At 50.6% G+C, this 19,320-nt stretch overlaps 1 protein-coding gene across 1 annotated transcript in view; it reads left to right on the plus strand.

Annotated features, from left to right (window-relative positions):
* The window catches only part of WDR35 (WD repeat domain 35), a 501,592-nt gene that overhangs the window by 395,650 nt on the left and 86,622 nt on the right, over positions 1–19,320 (plus strand). The window contains exon 24 of the mRNA XM_078647744.1: positions 11,322–11,486. Coding sequence (XP_078503870.1) covers positions 11,322–11,486 — 165 coding nt within the window. The remainder of the gene's footprint in view (positions 1–11,321; positions 11,487–19,320) is intronic.

Below are 19,320 nucleotides of genomic sequence, written 5' to 3' on the forward strand. Positions count from 1 at the left end.
TGTGCACCATATTATCTATATTGATTCTATTATTCCACAGGAAGCACTGTTTCTGACAATAGCTTTTAGAAAGTAGGCATTTTCTTGCTCAACCATCCTGTGTGCCTCTGCCTGCTTGTGGATTCACTGTCTGGTTTTCGACTGACAAGAGCTGATTGTTCATACACTCCAAACACTCACGCAAAGGGAGATGAGGTGTGTCTTGCATATGCTGATGAGCCATCCTGGGCTAGAGTAGTGGGAGGAGTTGTCACTGACACTTGAACAGGCTGTGGTTGCTCTGCACAATGGTATCTCCACTCCATGGAGTGTGGCTGGACCAAGGAGGTCAGACCTGGTTTTGCTGAGCCAAAGAGACTTTCTGAACCAAGACCTCAAAGGAAAAAAGGAATATGAGTGTTATATCTAAACCCCTGATCTTTAGAACTCTTTTGGACTAAGGAACCTGCCAAGAAGAAGAGCTGGAAGCGCTCCCAGGAGAAGTACTACCCCTTTGCTGTGTGTTACTTTGTTGAGTTGGCCTCCAGTTGCTGCTCCTGTCTTGGGCAGTAAAAGGACTGGACTACATCTACATCTTATTGCCTGAGTTTCTCCAAGGGCTTGAAGTAGAGCTTTCCCCTGTTTAAGCAGTCTTCAGACTAGCAAAGACTTCAAGATCATCTGCTACCAGCACTGGGAACTGTGTGTTTTATGCTGCAACAGAAGAAAAACAATGATGAAACTACATTGATGCCGCTGCCAGCTCCGTGACCTTAAAGCATAGCAGAGAACATGGCCCGCTTCGTACCGCAAACCTGGTCTCACACCCACCCAACTACCCCACCCGATGCTGGCAGGGTATGCTCAGACATGAGTTCCTTGCTCACTTTGCCACTGGATTCAAGCAAGCCTGGCTGAAGACAGCTGTAATGCCAGAAACCTGTCCTAGGAAGCTTGTTTCCGGTCCAAGGAAGGCATGGCTTGGCAGTTCGGGCTGGACTGTTCCCATGAACGATTCAGAAAAGGGGGTGGTGATGAACAGAGTGTCTGAATTAAGCAGACCACTCTTACCCAGTCCAAAGATCAGGGCTTGATCCATCACCGTTATTTATCTCACTGCCCCATCCCAGCTCAGAACCTGGCTATATGCAAATTAGTCTGTCCCTGGCCCAGTGCATCATGGGAACAGGGCAGACCAAACTACCAAGCCAATTCTTCACCAGAAAGGAGACAAGCTACCGGGGACCGGTTTCTGGCATTTCAGCCTCTTCGGCCCGGCTTGCTTGAATCCTGATGGAGCAGTGAGAAAGGGACTCATGTCTGAGTATACCCTGCCACACCTATAGTGGCCAAAAACGATTCAGAAAAGGGGGTGGTGATGAACAGAGTGTCTGAATTAAGCAGACCACTCTTACCAAGTCCAAAGATCAGGGCTTGATCCATCACCGTTATTTATCTCACTGCCCCATCCCAGCTCAGAACCTGGCTATATGCAAATTAGTCTGTCCCTGGCCCAGTGCATCATGGGAACAGGGCAGACCAAACTACCAAGCCAATTCTTCACCAGAAAGGAGACAAGCTACCGGGGACCGGTTTCTGGCATTTCAGCCTCTTCGGCCCGGCTTGCTTGAATCCTGATGGAGCAGTGAGAAAGGGACTCATGTCTGAGTATACCCTGCCACACCTATAGTGGCCAAAAACGATTCAGAAAAGGGGGTGGTGATGAACAGAGTGTCTGAATTAAGCAGACCACTCTTACCCAGTCCAAAGATCAGGGCTTGATCCATCACCGTTATTTATCTCACTGCCCCATCCCAGCTCAGAACCTGGCTATATGCAAATTTGTCTGTCCCTGGCCCAGTGCATCATGGGAACAGGGCAGACCAAACTACCAAGCCAATTCTTCACCAGAAAGGAGACAAGCTACCGGGGACCGGTTTCTGGCATTTCAGCCTCTTCGGCCCGGCTTGCTTGAATCCTGATGGAGCAGTGAGAAAGGGACTCATGTCTGAGTATACCCTGCCACACCTATAGTGGCCAAAAACGATTCAGAAAAGGGGGTGGTGATGAACAGAGTGTCTGAATTAAGCAGACCACTCTTACCCAGTCCAAAGATCAGGGCTTGATCCATCACCGTTATTTATCTCACTGCCCCATCCCAGCTCAGAACCTGGCTATATGCAAATTAGTCTGTCCCTGGCCCAGTGCATCATGGGAACAGGGCAGACCAAACTACCAAGCCAATTCTTCACCAGAAAGGAGACAAGCTACCGGGGACCGGTTTCTGGCATTTCAGCCTCTTCGGCCCGGCTTGCTTGAATCCTGATGGAGCAGTGAGAAAGGGACTCATGTCTGAGTATACCCTGCCACACCTATAGTGGCCAAAAACGATTCAGAAAAGGGGGTGGTGATGAACAGAGTGTCTGAATTAAGCAGACCACTCTTACCCAGTCCAAAGATCAGGGCTTGATCCATCACCGTTATTTATCTCACTGCCCCATCCCAGCTCAGAACCTGGCTATATGCAAATTAGTCTGTCCCTGGCCCAGTGCATCATGGGAACAGGGCAGACCAAACTACCAAGCCAATTCTTCACCAGAAAGGAGACAAGCTACCGGGGACCGGTTTCTGGCATTTCAGCCTCTTCGGCCCGGCTTGCTTGAATCCTGATGGAGCAGTGAGAAAGGGACTCATGTCTGAGTATACCCTGCCACACCTATAGTGGCCAAAAACGATTCAGAAAAGGGGGTGGTGATGAACAGAGTGTCTGAATTAAGCAGACCACTCTTACCCAGTCCAAAGATCAGGGCTTGATCCATCACCGTTATTTATCTCACTGCCCCATCCCAGCTCAGAACCTGGCTATATGCAAATTAGTCTGTCCCTGGCCCAGTGCATCATGGGAACAGGGCAGACCAAACTACCAAGCCAATTCTTCACCAGAAAGGAGACAAGCTACCGGGGACCGGTTTCTGGCATTTCAGCCTCTTCGGCCCGGCTTGCTTGAATCCTGATGGAGCAGTGAGAAAGGGACTCATGTCTGAGTATACCCTGCCACACCTATAGTGGCCAAAAACGATTCAGAAAAGGGGGTGGTGATGAACAGAGTGTCTGAATTAAGCAGACCACTCTTACCCAGTCCAAAGATCAGGGCTTGATCCATCACCGTTATTTATCTCACTGCCCCATCCCAGCTCAGAACCTGGCTATATGCAAATTAGTCTGTCCCTGGCCCAGTGCATCATGGGAACAGGGCAGACCAAACTACCAAGCCAATTCTTCACCAGAAAGGAGACAAGCTACCGGGGACCGGTTTCTGGCATTTCAGCCTCTTCGGCCCGGCTTGCTTGAATCCTGATGGAGCAGTGAGAAAGGGACTCATGTCTGAGTATACCCTGCCACACCTATAGTGGCCAAAAACGATTCAGAAAAGGGGGTGGTGATGAACAGAGTGTCTGAATTAAGCAGACCACTCTTACCCAGTCCAAAGATCAGGGCTTGATCCATCACCGAAGCTTGTTTCCTTCCCAGTGTAAGAATTGGCTTTTGTAGTCTGGTCTGCCCTGTTCCCATGATGCACTGGGCCAGGGACAGGCTAATTTGCATACAGCCAGGTTCTGAAACTGGGATGGTGCAATGAGCTAAAAAACGGTGTTGGATCTAGCCCTGATCTCTTGACTGGGTGAGAGTACTCTGCTTAATTCAGAGACTCTGTCCATCACCACCCCTTGTTGTAAATAATTTTGTCCACCCTAAGCGTGGAAGGGTATACTCAGATGTGAGTCCCTTGCTCATTGCACCATCAGGATTCAAGCAAGCCGGGCCGAAGACGCCTGAAATGGCAGAAACCGGTCCCCGGAAGCTTGTTTCCTTCCCAGTGTAAGAATTGGCTTTTGTAGTCTGGTCTGCCCTGTTCCCATGATGCACTGGGCCAGGGACAGGCTAATTTGCATACAGCCAGGTTCTGAAACTGGGATGGTGCAATGAGCTAAAAAACGGTGTTGGATCTAGCCCTGATCTCTTGACTGGGTGAGAGTACTCTGCTTAATTCAGAGACTCTGTCCATCACCACCCCTTGTTGTAAATAGGACTGTTCCCATGAGGCACAGGGTCAGACTGATTTGCATATCGTCATATCTGAACTGGGGTGGCAGAGTGGGCTAAAGAACGGTGATGGATTAAACCCAGATCTGTTGACTGGGTGTGAGTGTTTGATTGGTTCAGATGCTCCGTCCATCACCACCCCCTTTTGTGCCACTGAGCCATTAATAACACCATGACCTAAGAGCCCCGCACTGTGCACCGTGACATCACCACCCTGGTATCCCCGACACTGCCCCTCCTAGCCAACATTGACGCCATTGCCTATACTGTGGCCTAAGGGCACCGCTTGTAAGTTACTCAATGCACCGTCCTGTCCCATGCTGCAGCCTTGGCCCACCAACGCCGGCTCATTGACTCCAGATCATCAACCGAAGCAGCTGCTTGCGGCATGACCTGTGGGCCCCGCACACCTCATTGCCCTGTCTCGCACTGCAGCCTTGGGTCCACTGACGACAGCGCTTCTGAAATGACAATAACGCTGCCTGCCACGGGACCTGCAAGAACTGCGACAGGCACCCTCCCACTTCGCACTGCAGCCCTGGCATCACTGACACCGCTGGATGCCGTCACCGAGCACCAGCTTGCCCCGTGACCTGAGGGCACAGCATGCCACACTGCTCCACTTCACCGCAGCTCCGACGCCGCCGACGCTCCTGACTTCAACCTCATGGAGTTTGATCTGCATTGCTTGTGACTTCCAGGGCCCGACGACACCTGCAACGACCTCCGCGACAGACGCCCTCCCATGCAGACACCTCTTCGGAACTCATCACATGGTTCAACAACACCTTGTATTTCCAAGGTACTGTTTGCAGGTATTCCTGACACCATAGCTGGCCCACACCCTAGCAGTCGGCCTGAATTGTTGGATTTGTTTGTTCACGATGCCGTGATAGCCCCGGACGGAGCAATTGACTTCAAGGAACTGCATTGTAAGTCTATTCTGGCAAAATTCATAACTTTATTACCATATGTTGGATTTTTATTGTTTAATCTTGTTTTACACAGATAAATATTGGCTATTTAAAAAAAAGCTAGGATGATGTCCTTTGGTAGTGTTTTCACTGTATTACTGTGTGTTATGTGCAAATGCTTTACACATTACCTCTGAGATTAGCCTGACTGCTCGTGCCAAGCTACCATGGGGGTGAGCAGGGGTTATTTTAGAAGTGTAAACCCCTTACCCTGACTAAAAAAAAGGGTCCCTACTTGGACAGGGTACAAACCTTACAACTAGAGTCCCCCATTTCCAACAATTACTGTGCACAAATGTGTGCCTCTTATATGGCAAGCCGTTTCCTGCCTATATGCATAGCTGCCGCTGCGGAAACAACCCAATCATCTTGTTTTTCGTAAACAACTCAAAACCTGGCTTTTTCCTTAAAAGGGAGTGCCGACTCTAGTGATCATTCAGCGCTGGGATGCTTCCGGGTAGCCATGCGCTTTATAAAAATCCCTTCTATTCTATTCTATTCTATAGCCTTATCACTCCTGTTTTTTTCCATTGAAAACGGTGTGTATCAGAACCTGCTCCTGAGAATGAGGTTCAATCTTCTTTCTGCCACTTGAAAGACAGATGCATGGCCTCTCAGAGCAGTTATTTTAGTGGAAGCTTGCACACAGCACAAACAGGAAAGGTTTAGACCCCTCATTGAGTCCCTAGACATGCTGCATGAAGGAAATAGGTGAGCAGTGCACCATTTCTCATCTGTCTAAGCCTGTGCTTGAGTTTCTGGGCTCGATACCTGGCTTTATCATCTTAGGTGGACACAATGGTATTTATGGAGTCATTGAACGCTGAAATGTGATCCATTTTATACCCAATTAAGGGAGCAGGGTTATCTGTGACCAGAGACGGTCCTCCATCTGTCTGAAAATGACGAGAAACACTCACACTATTAGATCTTTCTCTCTGGTCAAGCGCTACGCTTAACCATGATATCACATATCTCCAAGCCTACGTGTTGTAAAAATGTGGTGTAACCAATGCAAATAACATGTGGATTGAACATTGAATATTGAGTGACAGACGATGTTCAACTGGAATCAATGAAAAATGTGTTTTTAAGAAATTTGTGTTAATTGTGTTTTGGAGCGGTTTTTGGAAAATTGTAGGTGAGATACAGATTCAGTGTACACAGGTATTTAGGTACACTATTATTTGATACACATGATTCATATGACATTAGGGAGACTGGCAGCTCCAGGACCCTGTGTATCACGGTAAAGTTGAGGAAAATGTATTTTGAGATTTGAATTGAACAAAAGTCAAATACGGTGTGTGCCACCCATTATAAGTTATTGGTTATACACATAACTGTGTGCCATGCCTACAACCCACTGCCTATGGTATAGGTAAGACACCCCTCTAGCTGGGTGCACTACACCACTGGTGAGGGTACAGTTGCAGTAGCACTGTATCCCTACAGTGTCCTAGTCCATTCTTCGACATTGTAAGTGCAGGAAAGCCATTAAGAGTATATGGGCTGGGAGTTTGGTATTACGAACTCCACAGCACCATAATGGCTATACTGAATTCCGGGAAGGTTGGTAGCAAACTTCTCAGCATAATAAACCCACACTGGCCAGTGTGGGATTTATTATACAATGCTGTCAGAAGGCATCTTAGAGATGCCCCATGAAAAACAACTAGCCTCTGGTGGGTTCCCTGACTGGTAAACATCAGCCTGACCAGACCAGCTCACCACCTCCCTCAGCCAGAGCCCACCCGCCAACACAACGGACCCCAACGAAGCAGCCCGCAACTTCACACAGTGGCTGACCGCCTGCGCCGACGACCTCGCGCCACTAAAGAACCCTGCCAGCAGACCCAGAAGCAAGAAGGCATCCTGGTTAACCGACGACCTCAAGGACTCCAAGAAGACCTGCCGCACCCTCGAGAAAGCCTGGCTCCTCGACCGGACCACCGACAACATGACCGCCCTCAAACACGCTACCCGCAAGCACCACCAGCTCATCCGCACCACCAAGAAGAAATCCCTGAAGGAACGACTGGACAACAACGCCCACGACAGCAAAGAGCTCTTCACTATCGTCAAGGAGTTCTCCAACCCCAGCACCAGCACCAACGACATCACTCCGTCACAAGACCTCTGCGACTCCCTCGCCTCGTTCTTCCACCGCAAGATCGCCGACATCCACAACAGCTTCGGCGCCCCACCCACGCACCCAACCGTCGAACCAATGCCCCCCACCGCCACCCTTCGCACCTGGACCACGGTGACCACCGAAGACACAGCCCGCACGATGAACACCATCCACTCCAGATCACCGACCGACCCCTGCCCACACCACGTCTTCAACAAGGCCGACTCTACCATCGCACCCCAACTCCGGAACATCATCAATGCCTCCTTCAACACTGCCACCTTCCCGGAGAGCTGGAAGCACGCAGAGATCAGCGCCCTCCTGAAGAAACCTACAGCGGACCCCACCGATCTCAAAAACTTCCGCCCCATCTCGCTCCTCCCTTTTCCTGCTAAAGTCATCGAGAAGATCGTCAACAGACAGCTGACCGCCTTCCTCGAGACGAACGAATCCCTCGACCCCTCGCAGTCCGGCTTCAGAGCCAACCACAGCACCGAGACCGCCCTCATCGCAGCCACCGACGACATCCGGACCCTGCTCGACAAGCGGGAAACAGTGGCCCTCATCCTCCTGGACCTCTCCGCTGCGTTCGACACGGTCTGCCACCGCACCCTAGTCGAGCGCCTCAGCAACATCGGTATCCAAGAGAAGGCACTGGAGTGGATCATCTCGTTCCTCGCCGGAAGAACACAAAGAGTCCGCCTCCCCCCGTTTCGCTCCGAGGCCACCGAAGTCATCTGCGGCGTCCCGCAAGGATCTTCACTCAGCCCCACCCTCTTCAACATCTACATGAAACCTCTCGCAGCCATCGCACGCCAGCACAACCTCAACATCATCTCTTATGCCGACGACACCCAGCTGATCCTCTCCCTCACCAGAGACCCCGACACCGCCAGAACCTGCCTACACGAAGGGATGAAAGACGTCGCCGAGTGGAGGAAGGACAGCCGCCTGAAACTGAACTCGGACAAGACGGAAGTCCTCATCCTGGGATCTTCGCCCTCCGCCTGGGACGACTCCTGGTGGCCCCCAGCCCTGGGCACCGCACCCAAGCCAACCGACCACGCACGCAACCTGGGCTTCATCCTGGACCCCTCCCTCTCGATGACCAGACAAGTCAACGCCGTCTCCTCATCGTGCTTCAACACCCTGCGTATGCTTCGCAAGATCTTCCGCTGGATCCCGACCGAGACCAGGAAGACTGTCACCCAGGCACTCGTCACCAGCCGACTGGACTACGGAAACGCCCTCTACGCCGGAACCACAGCCAAGCTACAGAAAAGACTCCAGCGCATCCAGAACGCCTCCGCCCGACTCATCCTGGATGTCCCCCGACACAGCCACATCTCCAGCCACCTGAGGAACCTGCACTGGCTCCCCGTCGACAAGAGGATCACGTTCCGGCTCCTCACCCACGCACACAAGTCTCTCCACGACCTGGGCCCCAAGTACCTCAACGACCGCCTGACCTTCTACACGCCCACCTGCCAGCTACGGTCCACCAGCCTCGCCCTCGCAGCTGTACCACGCATCCGAAGAGCCACCGCCGGAGGAAGATCCTTCTCTTACCTGGCTGCCAAGACTTGGAACTCCCTCCCCATCCACCTTCGGCTGACCCAGGACCATCTCGCCTTCAGGAAACAACTCAAGACCTGGCTGTTCGAGCAGTAGCATACCCCTCCCCCCAAGCGCCTTGAAACCCTCCCGGGTGAGTAGTGCGCTATACAAATGGCATGATTGATTGATTGATTGCCACCACCAGACAGGTTTCTGGACCCCTGGGTAGAGGGCTTCCACTATCTGGGTCCAGAAACAAAGCCCATCCCGGGCAGAGGTGCCATGCCACCTCCCCCAGAATGGACTGTGCCCACGAAAAGGGACGCTTCAAAGGCCTGTCGCCTTTGGACGCTGTCCCTGTCTTTTGCTTCCCCCACCAACTGGCTCCCACTGGTTCTGACCCCCACTTGGGTGGGAGAATTGTCAGGAAATCCAAGTTAGGAAGAGAGGTGTGCCCACCATTGCCAACCCGACCGCTCCGGTGAGGGAATCGAGTTGAAGCACACATCTCAGTCCTCTCCATCTTGAAGATGAGGGGAATCAGCCAATTAGGAAGAGTCTCATGCCCCATCCCACGGAAGGGTAGCATTATAGTGGGTGTACCCACCCCAAGGAAGGAACCCTTTGGTCCCAACCTGCCCACCCCTTTAACGCCCTTAAATGTGGTGTTTAGGGGCGACCCTGAACGAACCTTGCCTCCCCAGATTCGAGGAAGAAATAAGAAGGACCGAAGAGCCGTGCTGACCCTGGAAGAAACCGAGGACATCAACTGACTTTGCCCCAGCCCTACCTGCCTGTCCCAACCACAACCTCCCTACAGCAAAGAAACCAGCGTGTCCTGCAGCAGCAGACCCCCAGAGCCCGTACAACCTGCCCTGTACTCAACTAACACTCTTTCGTCTGTAAGCACCAGATTTGCTCAAACCAAAGACTAACTCTCGAAGTCCGGACTCTGCGATTCTGCACCACTCTGCACCTGGCCGCCACAGCCCAAGATCGAGTGGCCGCATACTTCAAAGAGGTCCCCCAGGCAATCCTAAATTGGGATCCAGTGACCCCTGACCTCCCACACTCTTCAAAATTAACTTGCAGCCCTTACTTGAAGGGTCCCCCCGACAGTGACCTAGGGTGATAAGACAACTGCTCCCTTGACCAAAGCGGTCCAGGAAGTCTGACGGTTGCCGACTGCGACCAATCGCAGCCTAAGGAAACCGATGCCTAAGACACATCAGCCCTCGACGCCTTCCTGGCCTTGGGTTGTCCAACCGACGGTCTCCAGGCATCCTCCCAGATCCCCAGTCATGGTTTGCCTCTAAGAAGTCCTCCCAACCGAGTCTGCAACTTTCCAAAGCTGACGGACTCCATTGAGAAGCCCAGGGACCCGATGCTCGCTCTACCTCCTGCACCTAGCCGCCTCTGCACCACTGGCGGAGCAGTTCTTGTGTTGATTGTTGGCCCCTGCAGTGCCGACCGCAACCGTAGGAGCTTTGCTCCCACACAAAAGTGGTCAGCTTGCCAGCAGACCCCAAGCAAAGGCCCCCCTTATCCCATTGGCTAACGTTGGTCCCCTACACTCTGCACCCAGCCGCCCTGTGCCACTGGTGGTGTTAGTTAGATTGTCCACTTGGACCCTGGGGAACCTTGGTCTTAACCAGAAACCTAGTAAGTCCAATACTTCCCTCCGAGTTCGACAACCATTTTTCCTCCCACGGGGACTCATAGTATGAAATTTTGGGTCTAGAAAGTGTTTTATGTAGAACAGCTAATGTATGAGGAAAAGGGAGCACTATTGTAACATAATACTAAAGTAATCAGGGAGTATTTACTGTGTAATGCCAAGTATTCTGAAAAGTGATATCAACCTGCAATTGGTACAATTACAAGAACAACTGCATTTTCTTGAACAGTCTTGCATTTGAAAGTACTTATTACTTACCTTCACCAGGCCCTGCTTGGTTCTAGAAATAACCTATAAGTATACCTTTTTTATACTTACCTAATTGGCCTGGATTCTGTCTCTGAGTGTGTGACATCAGCCTTGATTGAGTGAATACAATAAATGCTTAACACACCCTCCTGAGAAGCCTAACTGCTCGACCACACTACCACAAATAGAACTGTCAGTGATTATCCTAATTTAGCCTCTCCTATACCTCTGGGGATCCCCTGATCTCTGTGCACACTATGCCTTACTTTGGTATAGTGTATGCAGATCCAACTTCCTACACTACTTCACAAACTTGTTGGATATCTTATTCTCCCTATTACAATTGCCATAGCACATAATGCCTCTGTAATGAGGCGGTTTGTGACGGTGTTCCCGTCCGCCAGATTCTAAATCAGGCCTAAATACTTTTGTTTCAGACCTCAAGGGCCGCCCATTGATTAAGCCAGATTAGCATAACACACTTTATTGCCAGCTTCATAGAATGCTGATTTTTTTTAAAGCAACTAATTGAGCACTTATAACTTCAAAACTTTGCACTGTGAACAAAATATAAATTCAACAGCTAAATAATGATTCTTAGAGGAGCAAAAAGACGACAATATTAACAAAAGATTTTTTTTTCCAGTGGAATAAAGCTGTCGAGTTGGCAAAAAATCATAATATGAAAGAAATTGGATCGCTGTTAGCTAAATATGCATCTCATCTCTTGGAAAAAAATAAAACTCTTGATGCCATTGAACTCTATCGTAAAGCAAATCACTTCCTGGATGCTGCTCGGCTCATGTTTAAGGTACATTTTTGTACTGGGTACATTTCCTCTAATATTTTCAGCAGTATGGGGATGGCTCACATATAATTTCTTGAGTGGTGTTACTTCATATTCTTGGTAGTTAGTAAGGCAAAGGTTGTTGCAAACACCTTTTACTAGCATATTATGGAAACAAATTTGTGGAGGTGGTAATGTGTGACCAGAATGTTTATGCACCTTTTACCAGACAGACAGGATTTGAGGTACTGCTACTCTCCGGAACTATATTACAGTAACACACCACAATACCAGCAATACTTTGAAATAGTGCAATAATAACACAGCAAAATTATACAAGAAAGCAATACAATACATTGTACCAACACAATGCATCAAAACTGCACAAAGGAACGAAAACAAAACAAACCCAGGTCTCAAATACCACAACCCCATTACAGAAAAACAAACAACAAAATAATCTTATGTTGTTTTTTGATTTGTGCCTTTGCCCTGTTTTGTTGCTTTCTGGAATATAGTTGTGCTGTTGTGAAAGCATGCTGTATTGTCATTGTAGTCTAATTGTATTGGTGTATTTGTTGTTTTGTTTTTCTCTTACTTAAGTGTGCTACTATGCTATCTTGCATTGTTCCATTGTGTTGTTTGTGTTCTGCATTGTTTTGCTTTGTTTTTGCTTTGTGATTTTAGGTTGACTTGATATGCTGGTGTGGTGGTATATTTTGTGCTTTTATGTTGCATTTTTGCACTTTGTTGTATTGTAGTTGTTGTATTGGAATCTGTTTTGGTTGATTTGTTTTGCTGTTTTGTGCCCTCTTATGAGTTGGTTTTGTTTTTTTGCTTTGTGTTATGCTGTTGTGCTGTTTAGATATGCAAATAAATACTGCTACATGGCCAGAAAAAAAGTAGCACATTTCTTTTACGTTCCAGTGGCAAACAACCATTTACCACTATCTATCACGGTTACAGACTGCCCCTTTGACTCTTCAATCTTTTAGAGACCAGTCAGCCCAAATTTGTGCCAGAGACCATGCTTTAAATTAACACTTCCAGTGCTCATTTTATGTGATTCTGTTCTTGTGTGTTATTAAATTTAGAAAGGAAATATGGTAATGTGGCACTATATTTTCTTGTCCATATGTCGTTTGCATTGGCCTATGCATTAAGTACAGGTGAGCATTAAATCGTTCTCATAATTGCGAAGATTGATGGATGATATCCGATAGAGACATCTAGCTGCAGATTCCTTACCTGCGAACTTCTGGGCGTCTGGCTGGATCCAGAAGATTTTTCTTCTCAGTAGCCCTGCGTGCCAGTAGGTGGCCTCGGTAGACTCTGCGTGACATCGTTGGCATCATGTTCGTCGCCACTGTGACGTCCACATTGTCAACATAACCGCCGTTCCTAATACAGTACTTTTTCTTTCCGCGCCAGCCAGCGCAAGTCCGTTAAAGAGAGCTGTCTCCTTTTGGTGTTTGAATGTCTAGTAAGAAGACCTCGGGGTTCAAACTGTGCGGTGCCTGTCACTGTGCCATATCGGTCACGGACCCCCACTTAGTGTGTCTCTAGTGTCTGGAGAGCGACCACGACACAAAGTTGTGCTCTGATTGCCAGGCCATGGTGCCGAAGGCTTTGAGGGAGCAGTCCCTAAAGCTGATTGCGGGCCCGGCGTCCTATGGTTGCCATGTCGATCTTAATCCTGGTCCAGGTCTCGGTTGAGAGAAAGGTCTGAGCACCGCTCTGGTGAATGGAAGTCCTCTTCGTCGAATTCAGGTAAGAGGCACCACAAAAAACACAAGAAGTCAAAGCATGCTTCGACTTTGCCCCGCCTGTCTTGTGACGAGGCAGAGGACCCTCGGCATCTGAGGCCTGCTTCACTTCCCTGCCATCCCATGACCAGGAGCGACCCCTGCCCAGCTTAAGGAGGTTTATGAGGCCATGTGTGCCATATTTTGGGCGGCCTGACCCTGCCGGCGCACCTTCGGGCCCGGCAGGTGAAGGAGGAGTCCCTGTGAGTTCAGCCCCGATGCCAGGGCCTCCAACTGGACCCGTTCCCGGGTCCAGACCGGTACCTGTCGCACCGCCCAAATGACCTTCCCCGGCACCCACTGGCAGCTCCTCCCCAGTCCTCATTCCCTATGACATGTAGCCGGTCGGGCATTCTCAGACACTGGTGCCGACTGAGCCGTACGGCTCCAGGCCGTTTAACCTGCCTTATTCTGAAAGGTAAGGAATGGATGAGGAGGCTTAGGAGGGGGAGCAGGATCCCTTAGAAATCGTTCAGGGGCGTGGCTAGCGGCCACCAAGAATGGCCGCTGCCTGAATGAGCTCCTGTTTCCCCGCTCGATATCCTATATCCTGCTATATCCTGAGCCATCCACAGTTCTAACCCAGCTACAAATGTGCCGTACAGTGTTCTCTACATGTGGTGCAACAACCAGCGTGCTCTGAAACTGGGAAGTAAGCCTGTGCCGCTGGAGGGGATGAAGACGGAGCGATCATGGCGGCTTCCTGGTGGCCCGAGTCGGAGATCGTAGACCCGTGATAAAAATGACACTACAATCCCACGGTGACCAGCTGGTGTCCAGTTGCTGAACACGCGGAGAGGGAGACTCGGCTGACGGAGTGAAGGAGATCGGACAAGAACACGCATGGTGCTGGAGCCCAGGAGGTGAGAGCCCAGCGGCTGCAGTTCCTAATCACGCTCCTGGCTTGGAGGCCCGCAGGGTCTAGGCCGAAACAGACGGCGCCAGAGACCCGATGGAAGGAGGAGATGCGGCAGGATCGGAAGCTGGCCAAGAATACTGGGGGACGGCTTGAAACCGAGAGAGAGGGTGGTGGGAAGCAGTGCTCAGTGTCCCAGTGTGGCGGACAGGGCAGCGCACAGCTGCAGCTACCAGCAAGTGGCCTGGAGGGGGTGTGGCAGCGGGCCTCATCACTCGAGATCCTGGCCTGATCGGCCCGCTAGGCCCTGTGCAGCCGGATCGTGACCCGAAGGTTCTGGTGTTAACTGGGACGGCGGGAAGGGCCCGGCATCGCTAAAGGACACACAGAGCAGACACAACAGGGTCGGATGCGCAATTCGTGACAACGTGGCGCCAGCAAAGGTTGATAGCCGGACGGCGCAGAGACTCGGATCCAGGGTCTGTCACCCGATTTGCCAGCCGAATGTGATTCAGTACTGCTCTGGGAGACTAGGTGTGTAGCCTGTGTACATACCTGAGAGCTGGCCCCTCTAACCAAATGTACAGCTGGAAAGATACCAGATTGTGGGCTCAGGTGAGACCCCATAGACAGGCATAAGTTATAGTTGGCTTGGAAGTCCTGGGAATACAGCTGGGGGACCGTAGAGGCCACTAGACTCAGTTTGGCTCCTATGTAAGTAGAGCAATGGTCCGCTGCCTTCCCTAGGGGGCGGTGTACCTCCACGGAGCAAGAGAGACTACAGGGGTGCCAATCGACAGAGGTCAGAACTGGCGCTGCGGGTGCTGTGACTGGAACAGGAAGCCTGGCCTGCCAAGGTAGGGTCCGAAACGGGCCACAACAAAGCTGCCCCCAGACCCCACGGCAGCGGAGGGAAGCTACCAGTGCAGAGATATCACCTGGGACATTTGGACTCAACTGAGAAACGGCAGAGCGGCGGACCCGGAGGGAACCCGACATGCCGACGGGGAGATCACCATACTCGCTGGGTAGGCGACGGGTAACACCCGGGATGGTCCTGGACTTTCTCTTGACCCATGTGTCGCTGCCCTGCATACATGGCAATGGGGGGTAAAGGTCCTAAGGTCAACGCTCAGAAGCAATTGGCCAAATTTGCCTGGACTAAAGCAGGTGAAAAAAGTGAGCCGCAACAAATGGAGAAAGATGGGGTACATACTGGCCCCAAGCAGGGAACAGAGCCAACGCTACATGATGTCATGGCGGCTATCAATGGAGTGCGTACCTCGCTAGACTCGGTCACAGTGGAAGTTTCTCTCATCAGGGCAGACTTTCGAAAGATGGACGAAAAAGTAAAGGAGCTCAAAATAGTCACTACAGCTTTGCAAACTGATACACCAGAGCTCCAAACACAGATGGTCGAATTGCAAAAGAAACAGGAGCGAATGGCGCAACAGCTTGATGACTATGATGGTCGCGCACGCCGCAACAATATACGCATTTTGGGTGTTCCGGAAAGGGCCGAGGGGTGGCTGCAGACCTATATGTAGAGGAGCTAATAACCAGGCACCTCAAACCCAAGACCTTGTCCAGTTATTTCCTGGATGGAGGGTGGAGCAGGGTAGGGAGCCAGAGAAGGGACTGCACTGGCAGATCGAGCCAGCAGAGAGGTGGGCGAACAGAAGCAACTGGGATTGGCTCAGCGGAGAGAGGTGAGAAGATGACGGAGCCTGAATAAAACCCCTTGAGGAAATCGAAGAGAGTTGGTACCTCGCCGGAAGCGCAAGTATGGTGGGGGAGGGACAGAGTTCCTGGTACTAATCTGTGCAAGATGCTGACGTTGGAAACTGTGGTGATTTGGTTACGACGTGTGGGCCCAAATGAGGAGGGTTCACCCTGGACTTGAGTAACCACAAACAGTGGATGGCCGGACTTCTATAAATGTGATATGTACACGCGGGTATGGCGACTGACTAACCCCGTGCATTTTCAGTATTTCAGGGAGGGAGAGAGGCACTCTGCCATGTTTGGGAGTGGGTAGTTCTAAATCCACGGGCAGGGGGGCAGGAAGGGGGGGTAATGGGTGGGGGAGAGTGGGTTGTTCAATCGTTTATTGTTTTGTTGGTTTGCAATGTGGCTGTTTGATCTTGCTAAGCAATGGGGCCAAATCGATGAGTAGACTGGCACAGAAGCGTTGGGTACCACGTGACACCTATCCGTTTGAATTGATCTGCTGTATTGGGATTTGTAATATGGAAGGTTATGGGGGGGATAGAGACCGAGCACTTTCTGTCCTAACCTGGAATGTCAATGGAATGGGCGATAAGATCAAGAGGGGGATAGTGCAACAACACCTAAAGAGACATTCCCCTGACATAGACTTGCTGCAAGAAACACACCTAGTGGGTCAGAAAAGCAAGGCCCTCACCTGATGGGGGTATAAACTCTTGGTCCATGCAGACTATACCACTGTCTCGAGGGGGACGGTGATCCCGGTAAGAAGATACACACCCCTTATTGTACACGAGACGTGGACTGACCCGGGGGGAAGGTATGCATGGGTGGAGGCTCAGTGGGAAGGGAGAGACATCAACATTATTTCAGTTCACTTGCCGCCAGCATTGGGTAATACATCCCTGGCAGACCTCGGACGCCTGCTGACGAGACTCCGGGCGGGCTCCTTAATCATGGGTGGGGATTACAACATGACACTGGACAACACGACCGACAGACACCCGCCACGGACGAGAGCAAAGTCAAATGGGCTGATGGCAGAATTTATGATGGCACTGGGTCTGACCGACTGACTGACAAATCATTCATGTGTTTCTCTAATGTACATCAAAGTTTATCTCGTATCGACTATTTTCTGACACATTCGGCCTCGATAGAGAATTTCAGACAGCCCCGGGTTCTGCCTAGAGGTATATCGGACCACTCCCCAGTTTGGGTTGAATTCACACATTGGGAATGACAGGCACGCACCACCATCGTCCTTAATCCATCGCTCCTACACATACCTGACATAAGGGAGGAACTCTTTACACAAACAGAACTATTTCACAGAGAATGTGGGCTCAGTTGACTCTGCGCAAACAATCTGGGAAGCATACAAAGTGGTCCTGAATGGACTAGCCTTGTCCTTAAAAACTGGGTACATTTACAAGAAGTGCGAGCTCCTGGTTCAGGTGGAGAAGGAACTCCTGGAGCTGGAACGGAAACATGCGCATGATCCCTCAGCAGACGCCAGCCATAGACTTCTACTGAAACAAGACAAGTACCGAATCAAGACTAGGGAGCACATGATGGCTAAGTACCGCAACACCCAGCACAGAATATACGAAATGGGTGACAGGGCAGGTAAAACCCTGGCGTGGCTGGAGAGACCAGACCAGGGAATGAGAGGGGTGCCCAGACTGACAAAGCCAGGAGGTGCGACCGTTACCCATCCGAGGGACATAGCAGAGGCATTTGCAGATCACCTGGAAGGGGTGTATTCCCCTTCTACTAGATACACGGCTGAAGATTCGTGCCAGCTCCTCCTGGACAGCGATGTGCCGGTCCTCTCTGACGTGGATAGAGACACTTTAGATGTGGACCTATCGAACAAAGAGATTAGTAAGGCCATAGGACAGATTAAATCTGGGAAAGCGATGGGGCCAAATGGAATGCCCATTGAGTTTTTAAAAGTCACGGCCTCTTGGACTGTGCCACATCTGCGGGCCATGTACGAGGAAAGTTTTGAGACAGGTAGGCTGCCTGCGGACCAACGGTTAGCTACCATAGCATAAGCCGGGGAAAACAGCGGACAGCTGTGGCTCTTATAGGCCTAATCGCTGATTAATGTGGAAGCCAAAATACTGGCAAAAGTCCTGGCTAATCGACTTGTGACAGTCGTTACTTCCCTGGTCCATCCGGATCGATCCGGTTTTATGCCGGGGAGAAACCCGGCCCTTAACATACGGCGTGTACACAATGTGTTGGCACGTAGGGAATATATTGCGGAAGACTATTCGGGTATGCGATTAACTGGCATAAGTCGGTGCTATTTGTGCTGCTGGGCCATGTCCCTCGGCTCCCAGTTAACTGTACCATAGCGATGGCGGAGGAGGGGTTCCGATATTTGTTTTTTTTTGTCAGATCAGGTTCTTTTTCATAGTTCCAATTTGGCTCCCTCACTTGCTCGATTACGCGCTGATGTGAAACACTGGAGGTCCTTTCCTCTTTCATTAATAGGTCGCGCAGCCCTCTTTCATTAATAGGTCGCGCAGCCCTCTTTGAAATGTTGGCTCTCCCTATTTTTTTGTACATTCTCCATCACTGCCCGCATAGAGTCCCGGATTCCTATTTTAAAGCAATAGAGAGTGAGCTCCGCATGCTGCTGTGGGATGGCAGGGCCCCTAGGGTAGCAATGAAGAAACTAACAAAAGGCTGGTATGACGGAGGTATAGCACTGCCTCACCTGCAACTCTATTATTGGGCGGCTCAACTGGTGGCTGTCAACCATTGGCTGTATCACCCTCCCCCCGACCCCCTCCCCCCCTGACCCGGCATAAGCTCTTGATAGATACCAAACAGATTGCTCCGGTTACCTTGGGGCCTTCTATTCAAGGGAAAGCAAAAAGAAATGGAAATATTTCGGGCCCACCTCCCATATACTGGAAATATGGCAAGGGGCAAATTCTCGTCTGGGGTAGGTGGGCGTCCTCTCTAGGGCAACACCATTGTGGTATAACCAGAAGCTGGGCATGCTGTGCTATCAGCCTGAGTTCGACAAATGGGACCTGATAGGTATTTCAGCAGTAAAATACCTGGTGAAAAAGGGTTCTATACTTACATTAATGGAACTTCAGAGCCCATACCACCTGACCCAGGGGGAAGTGTACAGGTACTTGCAAATACGGCACTCCCTCCAGGCGGCATTTCCGACCCTAATGGACATACCGGAATCGTCGCCATTGGAGGATCGCTTGATGGATGGGCCACTACTCTCCAAAGCTATATCTCTCACATATAAAAAATTGAGTATAAACCTACCAGATACCTTCAATAAGCTTAGAGAGCGGTGGCAGGATGACCTGGGCCCAATAAATGACGAGGATTGGCAACTGGCTCTTATGTCCGCCAGGGAGGCAGCCATCACACTTAGATTTAGGCTTTTACAGCTTAGGATACTTCATCGATCATACATGACAGGGAA

Source organism: Lissotriton helveticus, chromosome 6, assembly GCF_964261635.1.
Source record: "Lissotriton helveticus chromosome 6, aLisHel1.1, whole genome shotgun sequence".
Taxonomy (NCBI): domain Eukaryota; kingdom Metazoa; phylum Chordata; class Amphibia; order Caudata; family Salamandridae; genus Lissotriton; species Lissotriton helveticus.